Source organism: Fopius arisanus, unplaced genomic scaffold (genome assembly GCF_000806365.1).
Source record: "Fopius arisanus strain USDA-PBARC FA_bdor unplaced genomic scaffold, ASM80636v1 scaffold00031, whole genome shotgun sequence".
In the NCBI taxonomy this organism is placed as follows: Eukaryota; Metazoa; Arthropoda; class Insecta; order Hymenoptera; family Braconidae; genus Fopius; species Fopius arisanus.
The window spans coordinates 1,050,078-1,067,105 of NW_011887770.1; the positions used below are offsets into that span (position 1 = coordinate 1,050,078).

The 17,028-nt window shown below is 39.6% G+C and overlaps 1 protein-coding gene across 2 annotated transcripts in view; it reads right to left on the reverse strand.

Moving 5' to 3' along the window:
- Nucleotides 1-16,962, reverse strand: part of LOC105265712 (uncharacterized) — a 44,840-nt gene extending 27,878 nt beyond the window's left edge. For both annotated transcript variants that reach the window (XM_011303364.1, XM_011303363.1), the window contains exons 1-3: nt 16,495-16,962; nt 788-855; nt 35-504 (exon numbers count right to left, since the gene is read on the reverse strand). In XM_011303364.1, coding sequence (XP_011301666.1) covers nt 35-504; nt 788-818 — 501 coding nt within the window. In that variant the 5' untranslated portion in view covers nt 819-855; nt 16,495-16,962. The remainder of the gene's footprint in view (nt 1-34; nt 505-787; nt 856-16,494) is intronic.
- Nucleotides 16,963-17,028: the final 66 nt, after the last annotated feature.

Below are 17,028 nucleotides of genomic sequence, written 5' to 3' on the forward strand. Positions count from 1 at the left end.
AATAATCAATAAATTGGTGGAAGTCTTGAATTACCTCGGCACCAAGTGAATAAAGCTTCTGGGACGTGAGGTGCTCAAGACTGAACTTGTGTCTCAACGAATCACTGCTGTCCTCATCACCATCTGAGGAGGGAGGCCTCGTGGCAACTGACAGATCCATCGGACTAGCCTCATTATTGTTAAGTCTCTGTTTTGGTCTATCGTTACTGGAACTCAACAGAGTTTTCCGTTCATATTCAACAATGTCATTTGAATTAGTCTCATCAATTGTCTCAGAGTCATCCTCCTGCTCGTCTCTCTCAGACTCATCATCCGATACTTCAGCCATTCTACTGCTAATTGGCTTGAAATTTTTGCGCTTGTTCCTGGGTTTCTGCATACTTGACAATTGATCGTGCAATTGATGGCTCGGGGTCTCAAATTGCGAGTCACTGCTGTCCTGATCCCCTGTTGTACTCCGACGGGAGGTGGCGTAGTTGTAGACCGAGTCGGACAGCATATCCGCTGATAATTGAATTGAGCAGGTGATTATTTGGTTATTTTTATCGGTAGCAGTGGTGAAATGGTTCGAACTAGGGAGAAATCGGAACACTTGCATACTTTTTGAAAAATCTCGATGCCAAGTGCTGCTACATTGGGACAACATGAGAACTTTTTCCTTCAGATTTTTATGCCCTACAAAAAAGCCCTCCGGGGTTTTCCTCTTACTTCACTCGTTCTCGAGATAATCACGGATTTATGAAGCTCAAACCATTCCACCTCTTGTTACTGATTTAATGGGACTTACTGGGGCCATACGGACTAGTTACAGCTGACATCTCGGGGATGATGCGTGAGGAGCTGCTTCAGCGCATCCTGGAATTATAAAATAATGATTATTTTTTAAACCGCACCATCGACTACAACTCAATTTGAATTATGATGAACATGACAGCGTTTCACAATACGATCGGAGTTCGTTCGAATGACATCATCGATACTTATTCGTGACTGGATAATGAGAAATTAGTATCGAATTTGTATTTCAAACGTGATTTGTCATTGATGAATTTGGAATGTCGAGGTAATCTGTGCGTTGTGATGAAATAATAATAACGATAAATTTTAACGCTCGTTTCGCTGTCCCTCCCACTGAAAAAATTCGTTCACCAGCGGGGAATTATTGTGATTTCATGGATTTCCATTGCACTCGGATTTTTTTTTATGAGAGGTAAGTACATTGTCTTCGACGGTTGGATGACGTTATCTGATCGTCGAGTGTACGAAAGCAGAACGGAATCAAGGAAATAAATTTTTCTCTCTCCTCGTGTACAATTCTTTTTTTTTTCACTCATTCTTATTATTTCTTTTTTTTTGTTCTTTATGAGAAAGTAAAACGCGAACTCTCTGATTCGACTATACAGAAGGGATAATTAACATCTGTTACAGTACCTACGGAGTTGTTGCCGCGGAGTCGTGGGGGCCGCCCCGTTTCAATCCCCACCATTGGGTTTATGGGGCGGACCTTGAATACATTAGTGAATAGGTGCATGTACTCGTGAATGCGTAACACAGTGAGAGAGAGATGGAAAAATTATTCCGAGGATTTACTGAGACAATGGCAGTTTTTATTTTTTCCATTGCGAGTGGTTTGAACTATTGATTTTCCAATTATCTCGATAATTATGAGTTTTTGGGAATAAAGGTATCTGAACTTTTCGCGGAGAATCTCATAATCTAAAAAAAAGTCCTCTTGAATTTTCCCCCAACTCCAGCTATTCCCCCGATATTCACCGAATTCGCGAGACTGCGTATTCAGTGATTTTCAATCGTTACTCTAATCGATGACAGATCTCGATAATTATCGACCTCAGATAAAAACGGAAAGGGAATTTTTTGTAAAACATTTCATGAGCTACAAAAAATGTTCATGTGGTTTTCAGGTGGGACCACGCGTTTTCGAGATAACCCCGATTAAGTCTTGAATTTTCTTTTACGACTTTTTAATACTCGACATTTTTGCGCCCAACTCGTTGTTTGCCCCAGTCCTTATCATTTCCACCGGTCGCACTCGCATGTCCCGACAGAAAACCAGTGTAATAATTCCGGCGAATACAACGGAAAGGAAAAAAAAACATGTCCGCCTGAAATTACGAATATTATGACTTCAACCATTTCTCAGAAATCTGAGTTTTTCATTCTTTAATCTCAGGATATCGAGTTACCCACTATCTCGCGGAGTTATCCAACGGTGTCGGTTTATTTGTCGTAGATTTTCCATTCATCCCTGTTGAATGAGAATGAATAAATAAAATTTTTCAATTGAATAGTTTTATTCTTCCCGGGCTCGACTTCCGAAAACACTCGACAACTCGTATCTTAAAACGAAATGCCAATTCCTGGTATAAAAGATGGACAGAATAAAAAATAAAAAAAAAGGGAGGGAGGAATGAAGGTGGAAGAAAGGCTGGGGCTCTGCGTTCCGATAAATAATATATTTTAAGCCGGACGAATTTGAATAATCTCTTCCCCGCGATGTGTTTCCAGGCACTCCAGAAGGCCCAGCAAAACCTCTTGAAAAACCGTTTCTGATGGGTTAAGTCAGTAAAACGTTACGAATATGTACAGTACTGAAAAAAAAGAGATGGAGAAAATGAGAGGAAAAAAATTTGTAGAGGGAAATGAGAGGATGAGACTGGCAACATTATGGTCGAGTGTTTGAGGAGCGTCGAGAGGGGCCATGACTCGCTTTTTTTCGAATCTTCTTGAAGAATTTTTGTCATTTTCTCACGATCAGGGGAATTGCCCAAAATTTCGTAATGCCAAGTCGCGTTGTCGCGAATAAAAAAAAAATGGAAATAATAATGGAATAATTCACAAGGCATTTCTCACTCATTATTCAAGGGATTTACCCGCGACCGAGGGATTAGCAAAAATTTCCAAAAGATATTTATTGCACACTCGTTCGGTTAAAAACTCATTTCAACCGGCACGAGGCGTCAAAAATAGAGCACGTAAACGACTCACTAATCTGGTTAGGTCTACTTAGCGTAACACTGACTATTTAGACCTGGATATACGATTACGAATAAGTTTCTTCTCTCGAGAAAGAGAGCCATTGAAAAGAGGCTATTGAGGAGTCTGGTTTCACGAAACTCGCTAAAACGTATTAACGAGGGAACACCAACCGAAAAATTATCCCCAATCCCCGGAAAAAAAAAAAAAATTCCAATTCATCCGCAACTCTAACAAACTATTCCAATTTTCATATTCAAACAAAAACGCTAAACAATGATCGCCCCCGGAGAGGGTGCACCCAACAGCTTTCCCATTAATCCGCCACCCCTCTCTTAAAAATAAAAACTCGGAGATAAAAAAAAAAGTCGCTCCATTCATATTCCCTCCGTCACGTTGATCTTTTTCCCTCGTTTCCATTCATTATCCGCTTACGAATTCGTTCCCGACTACAGCCCCCTCCCCCCTTTTTATGCATATCATATCGGATCTACATTTTGTCCCAGTTTGCATGCGATAAAAATCGCATTCGATATTCGGTTTAAAATATTGTATCAATTTTTGTAAATTGCTTTATCGATTTCGCCATTTAATTTTCCCTGTCGCCCAGTGGTTTGACGTATTAAATTTACACTAATATGGAAATTGGGATTTTGCGAATAAAAATCAATGAATTAATAATAAATGTATTCATGGAAAAAGGTCGTATATCCGGAGATCGACAGCTGGCGGTTAAAAAATTCCAATTGGCTATTCTCAAAACGTGATAATTGCAATTGCCCAAGAGATTATTCCCCACATCTCAAAATTCACCCGAGAACACTAAGCACATCTAATCGTAACACTTACGACACTCCGCTAATTGCTCCGCCGAAGGCCAATTTACGGCATTTAAATCCCTCCCTGGCGGCGAAAAAAAAAAATTGCAATTTCAAGTTTTCGAATTGTCTCGCATGCGTATAAAACCCTGAAAACCGCCCCAAAAAAAAAAAAAAACATATTGAATAAAAGAGGACGGAGAGTGGACTGGACGAGACCGCAAGCCACTATAATATGCAAGCCACTATAAATCTCAGAAGTTTTAATGCCCCGCAGGCTGCAGAAGGGGTCCTCTCCTCGTCATCCTTCGGCTTCCCCACCCTTCTATCCTGTTCTGTTCTGCATTTGTCCATCTCACTCACACTCATTCCCCCCCCCGTTTATTTTTTCGTATTATTATTTTCTCCATAAAACTCCAACCCTCAAATCTATTTGCATATGCGCATAATAGACGTCCGGACGTACGTACCCTTTTTACTATTAATTTTATAAAATTATTCAGACCCACTTTTTACGATTTTTTTTTTTTTTTAACCGATGGGGAGAGGGGAATCCTTATTTGAATAACGGATTTTTGAAATCTCGTTTATGACGAACGCCAGGCGATTCGTTCAATTTTTTTCGGGGCCATTGTTTGTCGTTATTGATTCTTTGGTTATTGAATTAATTTTATGTCGGGTAATTTTCATAATTTTATGGGGGATAATTCGATTATCGGTTTTGTATTCAGTTAATTCATGGGGAATTGTAGTTGTTAATTTTTGGGAAGGCTGATGACGAGAGATTGATCTAGTCGAGTTGAAATTTGGAAAAATTCTGAAAATATGAAGATGAGTAGCACAGATAAATTGACAGTTTGTAGAACAAAAGTTGTGGAGGATGAGGAAAGGAGAATCGTCTGAAAATGAGTCGCAACGGAGGCCGTAGGAATGATGAATCGTTTCTATTAAAATACTTTTTCAACGGGGAATACAGAATGGCCATCTGGGCCCCTTGGGAGGGAGAGAAATAAAGAGTTAGCGAGGGAAAAGATAACCGGACCCCCTTCTGGACTCTGGGATGTATTTACATATTTTCAATCTGGATTAAGAGACACAAGAACGAGTCACTGCGCGCGCAACGAAGTGGTACGCGCATGCGCAAGCATTAGGGTGATCAGATTGTGTGTCCGAGGAGTTTTAATGAACTCATTAATGTCCTTTTTCGGTTTAGATGAAATGTTTCATTTTTGGAGTACCTGCGCACGCAAGGAGGTGATACGCGCATGCGCGCGCCGTAATTCATTAAAAATCACGTCAGAGGTGTTACAAATTAAAAAATTCTCCTCCAAGATCATTCCCTGGCCAGGAGTGGGCCCAAAAACGATATAAAAACGATTTTTTTTTTCTTTCCAACGATCGATCACTCAGGCGAGATTTTCATATTCTCATACCTCCCCGCAAACCTGAAACTCCGTATTCCCCACGAAAATGAGAGGCAAAGGACTGAAGAACTCGACGAAAAAAAAAAACAAAATGAGAAAAGAAGTCAAGTCAAAGTCTCCGTATATCCAGCAGCGGAGGAGAAGAGGAAGGACTACGCTGGGTAAAGTAAACGCGAATGATAAATGAACCGCTCTTAACCGCGAGCTCTCATATCGGCTCTGCTATTAACATAGTGCCGGATAAAGTAACGAATTTAAAAGAAATCCAATATAAAAGCCCAGAGAATTCCATCGGAGATCTTATCCCACCCCACCTTCTCTCTTTCTCTCTTCTCCCCCTCCTGCCCCGGACCGATCTCCCAGTGCTCTCGACGGTGGAGAGTCCATTAATCACTTTACGTGCGTGTCTTTTCGGTCCTTTTCTTTCTTCCTTGGGTTTCCTTTCTGTGTGCATCCACAACCCTCCCCCTCCCCATCCCCACCCACTCCTGGTTTACTCTTCTCTCTTGTTCGTGTCTACTTTTTTCCTGTTATTGTTGTTTTGGATTATTGGTTTAATTTTTTTAATCTCAAAAATTCGCCAAAATTTCATTCACAAATTACAAGAGAAAAAAATTGTTTATTCCGAATTTTCATTAACATCGAATAACGCATCCGCTTCACGTTTGGTGACGCAATTTTACCCCATTTCTATGGTAATTCTCGCGAATTTTTGATTGTGCAGATAAATTATGATTTTTAAATATATTCAGTTGTCCATATAGATTGCCGCAAATTCTCACAATTTGTATTGCCAATACGTTTCAGTCTGCTGCCACGACATTCGAAACGGTACGTGCCCGTTGTTAGAAATCATCATTACATACCATTGAGTATGTACACATATATCATGTATATCCGTTGAATCGTGGATTTTTAATTTCGCGCCTTTTTCGACCGCCAGTCGTCTGTTGTCTTTAATAAACATAACAACGACACCACGTATGCACCATCTTTGGGTATGTTTGAGACGTATGTGAACGTGATTCCACGACAATAAACCATTTTTGAATGAAAGTCGGGGTGAAAAAAATGCATTGATTAGCCGGAAACGGTCGCATGCCACGGGAATAATAAATACAATCCCCGGATTTCAGACAAAAATTTTTCATATAAAAAAAAAATCGCCAGAGAGGCGAGAAAAAATCGATGAATAATCCCAGTAAAATAACTCATCATCGATAATTTCTCCTGCCTCACAAACAAATCCAAAATGAATTAAAATAATTGCCGTACTTTATGCTATCGCGTGATCCATTAACATTTCTTAATAAACCCGGTTAATTAAAAAAATCGTGGGAGCTGCCATACACCGGTGAATATCTGGCAAAAATCGATGAAAAATTTCACCACCTAAAATTCACCTTTTGCGGTTCCCACTAACAGATTGAATCCCAACTGCAGTGTGACTTTGACCGATAGCTCAGCGTGTGGCTCGTTATCTTAATGCATGTGAAAACGTTCGAATGAGAGAAACAGGAGGGGAAAAAAAATAATTTGTGGAGAAAGGAGACGACTGAAAAACAACCGCAGTCTCGAAAATTTCAGGACTATACACGGTTATAGACCTGTCTGTTATGACTCTTTTCATTTTTTTTTTTAAGTCTATATCTCTCGGCCTGGAACAAATGAAGTCCGGCTCGGTTTGTGACAAACGAGCGGTTCGCCCCCGAAACGTCAGTCAAATTGGAAGACTCAGACCGAAGCAGCATTCCATATTATGCCTCACATCATTTGGATTTTAGAACTTGAGGGAAATTCCTTGGGATTACAATCTTTCCATTGATAAATGATGGATTATCACTCCACTAATTTCTCAGCCTCCTACGAGATTTTTAAGTGAGAGGACAATTTCTTATTTCGAAATATCACTGACTTAAAAAAACTTTCAAGAATAATCAAATTTTTAAAATTGATTTCAAACTAGTTCGATAATTCCGGAGAAAGTTGAAAGATCATCCACACCGTCAGGACGATGTCTTCAAAGTCAATTACTAAACGTCACGGTAAATTAAACAATAAATATTTCACCGTGTCCTTAAATAATGACTGTCCGAGAAAAAAATATGAAATATCGTTTTTCTTGAGCGTCCGCGGATAAAATAATATCCAACCTCAATTCACCGTCATGAGTCCACATGACTCTCATACCACCCGACATTTGCATTGGAATTTCATTAATTTTTCTATCGCGCCAGTTGACTCGGAAATATCCTGCAACTAATCAGGCGACGAACGTCAGACCGGAACTCCTCGTAGTGCACGTATACTGAGGGACAGGGTGAGGTGGGGTACAGGATTTTGTAGAGGAATGGAATAGAGAAGGAGCTGTGGAGCTGAAGAGGGAGGAGGAAACAAGGTGGAGGGACTGGTCTCGCGAACGACATTCCGCCGTTGTGCCTTGGGTGTATATCCCCCTCCCTCTCACCAAGATGTTGACAAATCTGTAACCTGAATACCGCGGACTCATGTGCGTATGAAAATCTAATCACATTCGGCGCAATCATCCGTCGAAAATTACCGACATATTGTTCGAATCAATTTTTCAAAATGACTATTACCATGAGAGTGATATTTCATCAGAAATCGATATAATTCGATATAAAAATGTAACCGGTAATCCAAAAAAAAAATTCCTTACTTTCCACAATTCACAATAAATAATTATCAATTATTGGATATGATCATTGAAAAAATTGGCATCGGAATGGATCGGAGAGCATAAACAAGTCGAATACAATTGGCAATGCAAGACAATAATTATGATAAAGATTTTCCTCCACCATTTGTATCAGCCTCAATCAACTCAACGGAGAAAAAAAAACACGTTATAAATATTAATATTGGCAATATCATAATTTCGAAAACAATGAGTTCAAGAGACACACCCGGCTGTGGAGCAACGCGACCTCTTTTGCGTGGGTAGAACTCGCTTTTCTCGCTTTTACGGAGGTCCCCCTCCCTCCCCACCCACCATCTGATCATAAGGGCACGTGATAAGTATCCAGTTTGAGTATTGAATACTGATAACTGGATTATCTTAATAACGGGGGACTAGAATTGACCATTTCAAGGCGGAAATCGTCATCACCGACTTCAACTGCGCGCACGTGCCCCTTCGGACCCCCCACCACAAAGAAAAAATGATATTTCAGGCCCCGGAATCAACGGACGTTCGAGTTAAAGGATTTCTTTTCCCCTTTTTTTCTCATGTGTCAGAATCATTCCTAGTTTATTAGACACACAGCACGGGATGTCGGCTTCCGGGTGTGCGGGGGCTACAATGTTTATTGAACAATTAACGCGGTATTGTAAAAAGACCTGAGAGATAAGAGATTATGAGGTGAGTTACGGTTTTTCGGGTGAACTATTATAATCGTTTCGGGAGATACTTTAGTGAGTCAATATTTGTTTATTCATTTGGCAGCTGTAGTGCGTAAATTGGTCTTTATTTGCGAAAAAGTTGAGAATTCATTGAAGAATATTCGTGGACGAAAAAACCGGAAAAAGTACCGAGAGGAGTATTTTCAGAAAAAAAATGAGCCTTAATAATTTTGGGCCTGATATTCGCAGGATAAAAAGCGACGAAATTTGGGCGAAAACAATTTTTTTTCAACATTATTTCATATATAGAAATTAACTTCGCACTTAATTGGGTCCGATCAATTATAAGTCACAGATTGGGCCTTACGGAAATGCCGTGCAATCATTATTTGTCGACACAACTTCACTGGAGAGACCGAGGACAACTCGAATTGCTCCCTGATTCCAGAATAACCGCGAAAAGAGGTGAAGAGGATGAGGACCTTACATGATTGAGGCCCACCGCGTTGTTGGAATTCAGGTTTCGCAAGTAAAATCAAAACGACACGAAATTCCCAGGGCGATCCACCCAAGAATCTCCGGAATAGACCGATTGACTTTCTGAGTTTACGAAAGAAACAAACTCCCCGAAAAAGTTGAAAAGAGAACAAAAAAAAAAGAGGAGGGGGGAAACAATGGGGATGAGGCCCTCCAAGGTGATCAGTGAGATTCACATTGTTTTTACAGGTATAAGGTCCCTCGCGCGGTACTTTTTTTTTTCAGAGTCTGTTTGGCGCTTGTTTCAAGTTTGGGTGAAATAGCGATGAAGCATTTTGGGGCGCTGTCCTTGCCTTATTGAGACGAACACGAGAGAAGGGAGACGTAGGGCCCACGGGGCCCCAAATCCACACAGGGCGAAAGGACTTTAAAAATCGGACAACTTTTTTCATACGTACTTTTCAAACGGAATACAGAAAAAGCCCGGGCAATTTACGACAATACCCGGGATCCACTCTAACTGTTTTGGCATCGACTTTTTGAATTTCAAATAACAATGAGAGAGTGGGGCCTCATGCCCTGGGGGGAGAAAAAATTGTCACTTTTTCAACGTGGAGTTGCATCGCGTGTGGATTGATCTCTCGCCGTGAAAAATTCAAATTTATACGATTCAACGGCACCGACTTGTCCACTCGAGATACACCGTCTTCATTTGCAGAAGGGACTTGAAAATTTGGGCCCAATCGAATCCATTTGCGGAAACTATCCGGGTGATGCCGATATTTTTTGTCCTCATTATTTTTTTTTCCATCCACAATTCCACTCATATCATCCAAGGAATAAAAAAAAATTGACATCGGGCCCCAAAAAAAAATCGTTTTATTTTTCAATTTTACTGAGCCTCGAAATTATTAAAATTACCTCTCGCCACGGGATTAAGTGAATAAAAATGAATTATTTCTGGGCATAGTATCACGTACAAATTGGGCCTTATTTTCGGTAGAAAGGGGAGAGGGGGGATATACCTCCTGGTAAAATGTACAGTGCGAGAGAGATGAAATTGGCGCGCGATATAACACGCGCTCAAGGTAATTTATCGTCCCGCGAGAAAACACATGCGAGGAAGTTTAAAGGCGATGGAAGTATTACAACGTGATACAGCCATACACAACACCAATGAGACCATTTTTTTTTTAAGTCACCATTGGGCCAATGACCGGATCAAGAGTAAAATCCCACCGATAACTCACCAAGACAATTGTTTTTCCTCTATCTTTAATTATTCTCCCCATCATCAATCACTCCATTAACATACGAATTCATTCGAAAATCATTATAAAACCACCGAAGCCCATGAATCCCATTATTCTCATTATTTGGCAATCGTCGGGTCAATGACCCAGCACAATTCATCATAAATTTCTTCGACTCGATTTTATTTCTGTTATCGAAGTTGGGGGGGAAAAAAAAATCAATGAGTACTACCAAAAAAGTGTGAAACGCCGACAACGTTTTGACGGTTTAAGGACGTCGACCTGGTGGGTGGTCTTCGTCAGCACATTCGCTGACGTTTTCTCGCAAAAAAAAAAAAATTGAAATAAGAAAAAATTGAGAATACGAGAGAACACAAACTCCAACATCTGGTAATGGAATCGCGCGCTTCGTAACCCAGGATATTGAATTAAATCAAGGTGATCAATAAAAAAAAATTTCCTTATTTTCAGACAAATACGATACAATAAACAATAAACTGACGCACAGTGATTTCCCGGTCAATGGACTCGTGAATATCAACGAAGCACGTGTCACTTTAAATATTCCACCGAATGATATTGATTTCATCGACATCTTTCAATAAGGCCCTATTTCAAATCCTGCCCAATTGGTCCTTATCGATCATCCCCTACAAATCGAGCATCAGAAAATAAAAAGATAATGAATAATATCTGCGGCATTGAACTGTCCCTCATCGCTCTCGATTTTTCAAAGTAAGACATCAGTTGCATTGAAAGAGGCCCAAAAATTCATAACCTCCAATTATAAATCGACAGTTGGGTTCTATTCTCCGGTGATAAGGGACAGACACAGTGAATATATTCAATCATGATCATGGATCCCATCGGGAGGTGGGATTTTTATTTTCTAATGAAAGACTGTCCAAACTTGAGGTCTAGGTGACGGCACCGCGGGGAGTGGGTATGTCCCTTTTTTTTATATATATATACATAGATATTTTTTTTCATTGTTTTGTTTCTTCCTCGGGAGTCTGGTGAGACCAGGGTCAGATGGGGCAGGGGAATCCCCTGGCGCACAAGGCGTGAAAGTGCTCGAGCGAGCAAGAGAGAAAAGATAGAGAGAGAGAACTTGGCGTCGGCTTTTAGAAGTACAACACACTAGACTGGTAGTCACACGAGTTCCAACACCGGGTGGTGGTAGCAGTGACATATTTATTACTACTTGGCTAGATACAGAGGTTAAGACCAAGGGGTCCAGCGCATCGTCCGCAACAAATGATGCATCAGTCATCGTTGATGACTCGATGATGGCTGGGAGTTATCAATACTAAAATAACCGTGAGATCGCGTAATTCCTGGATTAATACTAATGGTGAAAACATGGAAAAATTTATCAATCAAATAACGCAGGATAACGGAGAAAACACCGATAAATAACGGGTGAAAAAAAAAAGGTGGGACTGAAAGGAGTCATTTCACACCCCATGACATAACCTCGTAATTACCCAGACGAAGGCCCACCGTCACCTCAACCAAACCCACATTCCAGCCACTAGTCCAGCTGTCCCCAGTAGCTGTTTCTTCCGTCTATTATCTACGATTTTTAAACCACTCTATTTCTCCACTTCATTCCAATCCCAACACCACCCACGCATTATCCATAACTCGGCCCAACCTAGCGGTACATAACAATATAAAACCAATGTTGTATCCAGCCTAGAATAGGCAAAAACAGGTAAAAAGACCTCGAGAGGGGGGAGGGAGGGGTAAACTAGACAACTTTGAAAAAGAAAAAGACAGGCGTCGCGTGCCAAAAGCCTCTGCATTGAGAGACCCGTAGGTTGTATTCCAATATGACTTCTAGGTGTACCCCCCACCCAGCGAAAAAAAAAACCAGATGTTTTTATTGTTAACCAACTAGGTAGATTGTAATCCATATAACTATATACGATCATGTATCTGGTGTCCGAGCGGTCCCGGGATAACGAACTGGATACTTGCCTCGTTATAAACCAAACCCAGTTGTCACTGAATACGTTTTCCTATTCATTAAAATACTGAACGAATAATTCTGAACCAGTTCGCCATTTTTTTTTTTCGTGAGTGATGTCCATTATCTGACTGCCTTTATTATTTAGGAATAATAGAAATATTTCAAACAACTTTTCCCCAATTTTTTAAATCGCGCGGTGATAAATCTACAGAAAGATAAAAATATTACAGAAATAACTGAAGAAAATGGGAATGAATTTTTTTTTCTATTGATTGATTGAATTTGAATCACTGTTATGCGCGGAAAGAGGAGAACATGTTTCTGATGAAATCGGAAATATCATTTGATCATTTATCAATAGATTTATGAGATCTAAGTGGGATTGTCTGAATAAATGCGTTTGCACTCATGAATATCCGAACTTTAAATAATAACGGGAAATGCGGATGAAAGAATTGATTCCAACAGTAATAGGTCTAATGACCGACTAATTAACGCATTAACCTCGAAAAATCATTGAATCCTCGTCTAATATCCCGGTTAATGCTGCAATTAACTCTCACGATTTCCTTACGCCTGAATTTTACTAACGAACTTCCGGAATTTATTTGACTGGCGAATAAAAGAGAAAATTCCGAGCAAAAAATCGACCTAACCTCAAAAAAAATCCCTTTTGTAGGTTAAAGCCGGATTTCTAGAAGGCATTAAATCCAAAATGGCCGGTCACAACTCGATAATTAAAATCGATAATTATCTCGGGTTTAATAACCGGTCGTTATCCATAGCTCGGTCATTTTCTTTCATTTCCTTTTTTTTTTTGGTCACCACTAGGACGGTAGTGGGGGCATGAAAAAAGAGTTGCCTAAGGCCCTCTTTTTTTGCCATCAAGGGTTACTGCACACAGACAAGAAAATTAAAGAGAAGCCGAAGGAGCAGAGTCACTGATTTAAATTGAGTGCTGAGGCGAGAGAGAAAAAAGAAACAAAAGGAGAAAAATTGTGGCAAGAGGGAGCCCCATTGGGCAGGTGATACTCGCCGATCAAAATGGCGACTGTTTCACCACCTCGAAATTTATTTCAAGTGTTGCTCGTGAGGAGGGGGTGGAAATTGATAAACTAGAGTTTTACGATGATCTAGAGTGTGGCAAGATTGAGTGGAGACAGCCTGTTTTCATGCTAATGTCACGTTTGAGATATTTTTTGAGGTATTTATGTGGCGAGAAGAGGGGGGGGAGCGCTCACATGTGTACGTCGTCCATCACTCGGCTGTATCTCTCGTATTTTCCATGTTTTTGTAATAACAAGAGGCAAAAAAATGGAAACAGTGAGAAATATCTTTTTTTCCGAGGTTAAGAAAATTGTTTACGATTCTAAAATCTCTTACGGGGGGAATAAATAATTTTAAATACACACGGAATGTAAATGAGGATAAATAAAACACGGGAGTGTGTAATAAAGCATGAAAACCTCTTTCCAAGGCTTGAGTTTAGGGCCCCCTCTCATAATGACTCTTGTCTCTCTCCAGACATTCGAGAACTCCCTGGCTCGAATGAGAAAGAAAGAGGAGGGGGTGGGAGATGAAATAAAGGAAAATAAATAAAAATAAATAGAAAAATCACGCGTGGTTCGTCATAAGAGGAATTCCGACGATATTCTCTCTCTTTCTTTACATCTGCCTTTCTTCGCCCCTCACTTTTTCTTTTCTCTGTTTTCGGCAACTGATTTGTTCCATTTTTCGTCTCTCCCTGGGATTTACGGATATTCCTGCCTCTGTTCAAAAGCCCTGGGCAATGGGGATGGATTTTTCTCCTCTCTCTTTTCCACTACTTTATGGGATTTTTTTTTCACACTGACTCTACCCTTCATATTCCCGTAAGAAGTCGTATGTCAGTGGTGGATTATCTCACTCTCTCGCACTTTTACGGTTGTTATTGTTTCTTTTGGGAAATAAAAAAATTATGTCTTTGGTGTTGGCGGCAGAGAAGGGAGGAGAGAGAGGTAAGGAGACCGAGATGTGTGTGTGCACATGGGAAACAATAAAAAATGGAGAATGCGTCGTAAAAACAATGCGAAAGTACTAAATAGAGTTTTTCGAAGCTATTGCACAAATATTTTTCAATTTGCTTTTTAGTATCCCCGGGAATTCATTTTCAATTTCATTTTTGCAATTAAATTTTTCTCTCTTTTCGTGGGATTTTTTACAGAATTTTCGTCGTCAATTCGAGTTATCCGCGGCATCTTTCAAACAGAAGTTAGCAATTCACTGAGATTTGTCAAGGCAAACACAGTTACCACAGTTTATTGGATTAAGTGCGAAAGTTCCCCCCCACCGCCTGAGAAAATAAGGGGAAAAAAAAAATGAGGAAGGAACAAGATACCGAGGAAGATTGGATTCACCAACTCCTCGGGGTGAAAAATTTTCTCGTAAATTCTCCGATTTCTTTAATCTCAGTTAAACCCCACTCTCAATTTTTTTTCTTCCCTCCTCCCGAAAATTGTATTTTTTTATTATCGCGTATTTCCTCTCTGGGAGATAGCGGTGGGTTGTAAATCTCAGGGACAAACAATCATAATTTTCAAAGAGCCAACGAAAAACAAGAGGCTGGAGGCTCTTTAAAGGGAAGCCGATGCCAGCCGCCGCATGAAATGCGACCACCTATGCACCTCCGCAATTGTTTCATGAGGCATTTTATTTTATTCAATTTTTTTTCCATTTAATGAATCCACGATGGAAAATCATTTACTGTTAAATGAAAATTTCACGGACGACTGGTCATTTTCAAAAGAGCAAAACGAAGAGCGCAGAATAAATTTCCGAATTTTAGAATTGAATTGAATGAAATTGATTGGAATAATAATATTAATATGACTATTTATTTTAAATTCTAACAACTGTCCATTAAATTTCTATTTCCAACGGTTACAATTTACGTAGTTATAATACCATTTCATTTTTCTCCAATGGAAATTACTTTTTTGTGAAAGAGAAAGAATGAGAGAAAGTACAAGTTCTTTACGATTTTTTTCCCCAGAATTTTCTAAAATCTAGAGGTAATTTCAGAATAAATTTGAGTCGATAATGTTAATGATTGTAAATGCCATTCCAACGACAGTCCAGCTCCGTTTCCGAAGGTGATTAGTTCTGATTGTTTCCGGAGCGGATAATTAACCCGACATTTCCAGTATTTTGTCAGCATGACCAAAAAGGATTAAAAAAATAGAATGATTTTATTCCAAAATGACTTTCCATGGATAAATCCTCGGGGGATAGAGATGCTCGGCTATTATAACTCCGTAATTCATTCCCTCCTCGGAATAGATGAGCTAACCACTTGTAAATGTTATTCAAATGATATTTAACATTCATTTGCATGTAATTGAATTGAATTCAATTGAATTCAATTGAAACCACAGGAGTAAACAATTCAAACGAAAGAAGAATTCTTTCCCTCACGGAATTTTCTCAGTCCTCTCTCCAATCAATTTTCCCCAATTGCCAATAAATATTCAATACTTCTCAATCATCGGTACTTCCGATACCGATAATTTTACTCGGAATTATATTCAAGTCCCTGATTATTCAATTTTCATCGGATTTCGATAGAAATTATATTCAGACTCACGGATTAATTTTCTTAAAAGAGAACTTGGAAAAATTTTAACGCTGACAACTCCATTTAACTATGACTTCATTTCTCTCTGTTCGCATCGATAGTTGACAGAAAGACGTCACCGCCAGAAATTTGAATTGAATTATAAAGAAGATTGAATAATTTCCTTCAATTTTCTTATAAATATTTTTCGACGCTCGATCGCTCTGTTGATAAGTTATAAATATCGAATATTTTCAGACATGTATAACGTATCCTCAACAGCACTCAAATTTTCCATAATCGGTAAATTGCGCGCTTTCTCCGGCACAAGAATTTTCCTCGACATTTCCTCCGCGCAATAATTCCGTCTGCAAATGCAATCCTAATCCGCTATTTTCCACACACGGAGATAAAAATTCAGCAAAAATTACGTGAGAGTTTCGTAATTCGTGAGGTAAAATATTGGGGAACTTTTTCACTGGACACTTCACCCTCAATTGGCAACCCTCTCACATCATTTTTATTGAATTTTTTTTCTGTATCGAGAACCAAAAAACCGATCGAAATAATAAATTCCAATGACCAAGGATGTAATTACCTTGTATCCATTAACGAGTAATTCCCGTTGTCCTGTCAATCACTAGGCCGTCACCATCACTGTAGTATCACCACCAAAAACCGGCTGCACACCCCCCAAAAACCACAAAATCACACCAAATAATTCCCAAGTTATCCGATCATTTTCCACTCAATCCAAAATAAAAATCAAAGAAATAACCAAAATCTTCACAAAACAACAAAAAATCCCGACTCACTAGTACCACAGTAATTAATCAACAATGAATTATCAATCGATACTAAAAATCCTGGATTCACTCATTATCAATAAATCACACGTTTAATCCACTTCTTCATGCCAATCATCACTGGACTATTTCCCGACCGAAAATAGTCTCTGGTCGCCGGGAAAAAAATTGTTATTTTCTACGGTAAAATATTTTAACGGAGCACGCGGTGAATAGTCCACACGGAATAGACCTCGCGTGTATCGGGGGTGCACGATACCACCGTGGGGCCACCACTGGCCGACGAAAAACCAGCGCCAAGTGCCAGCGCGCGCCTCCCAAGGGTC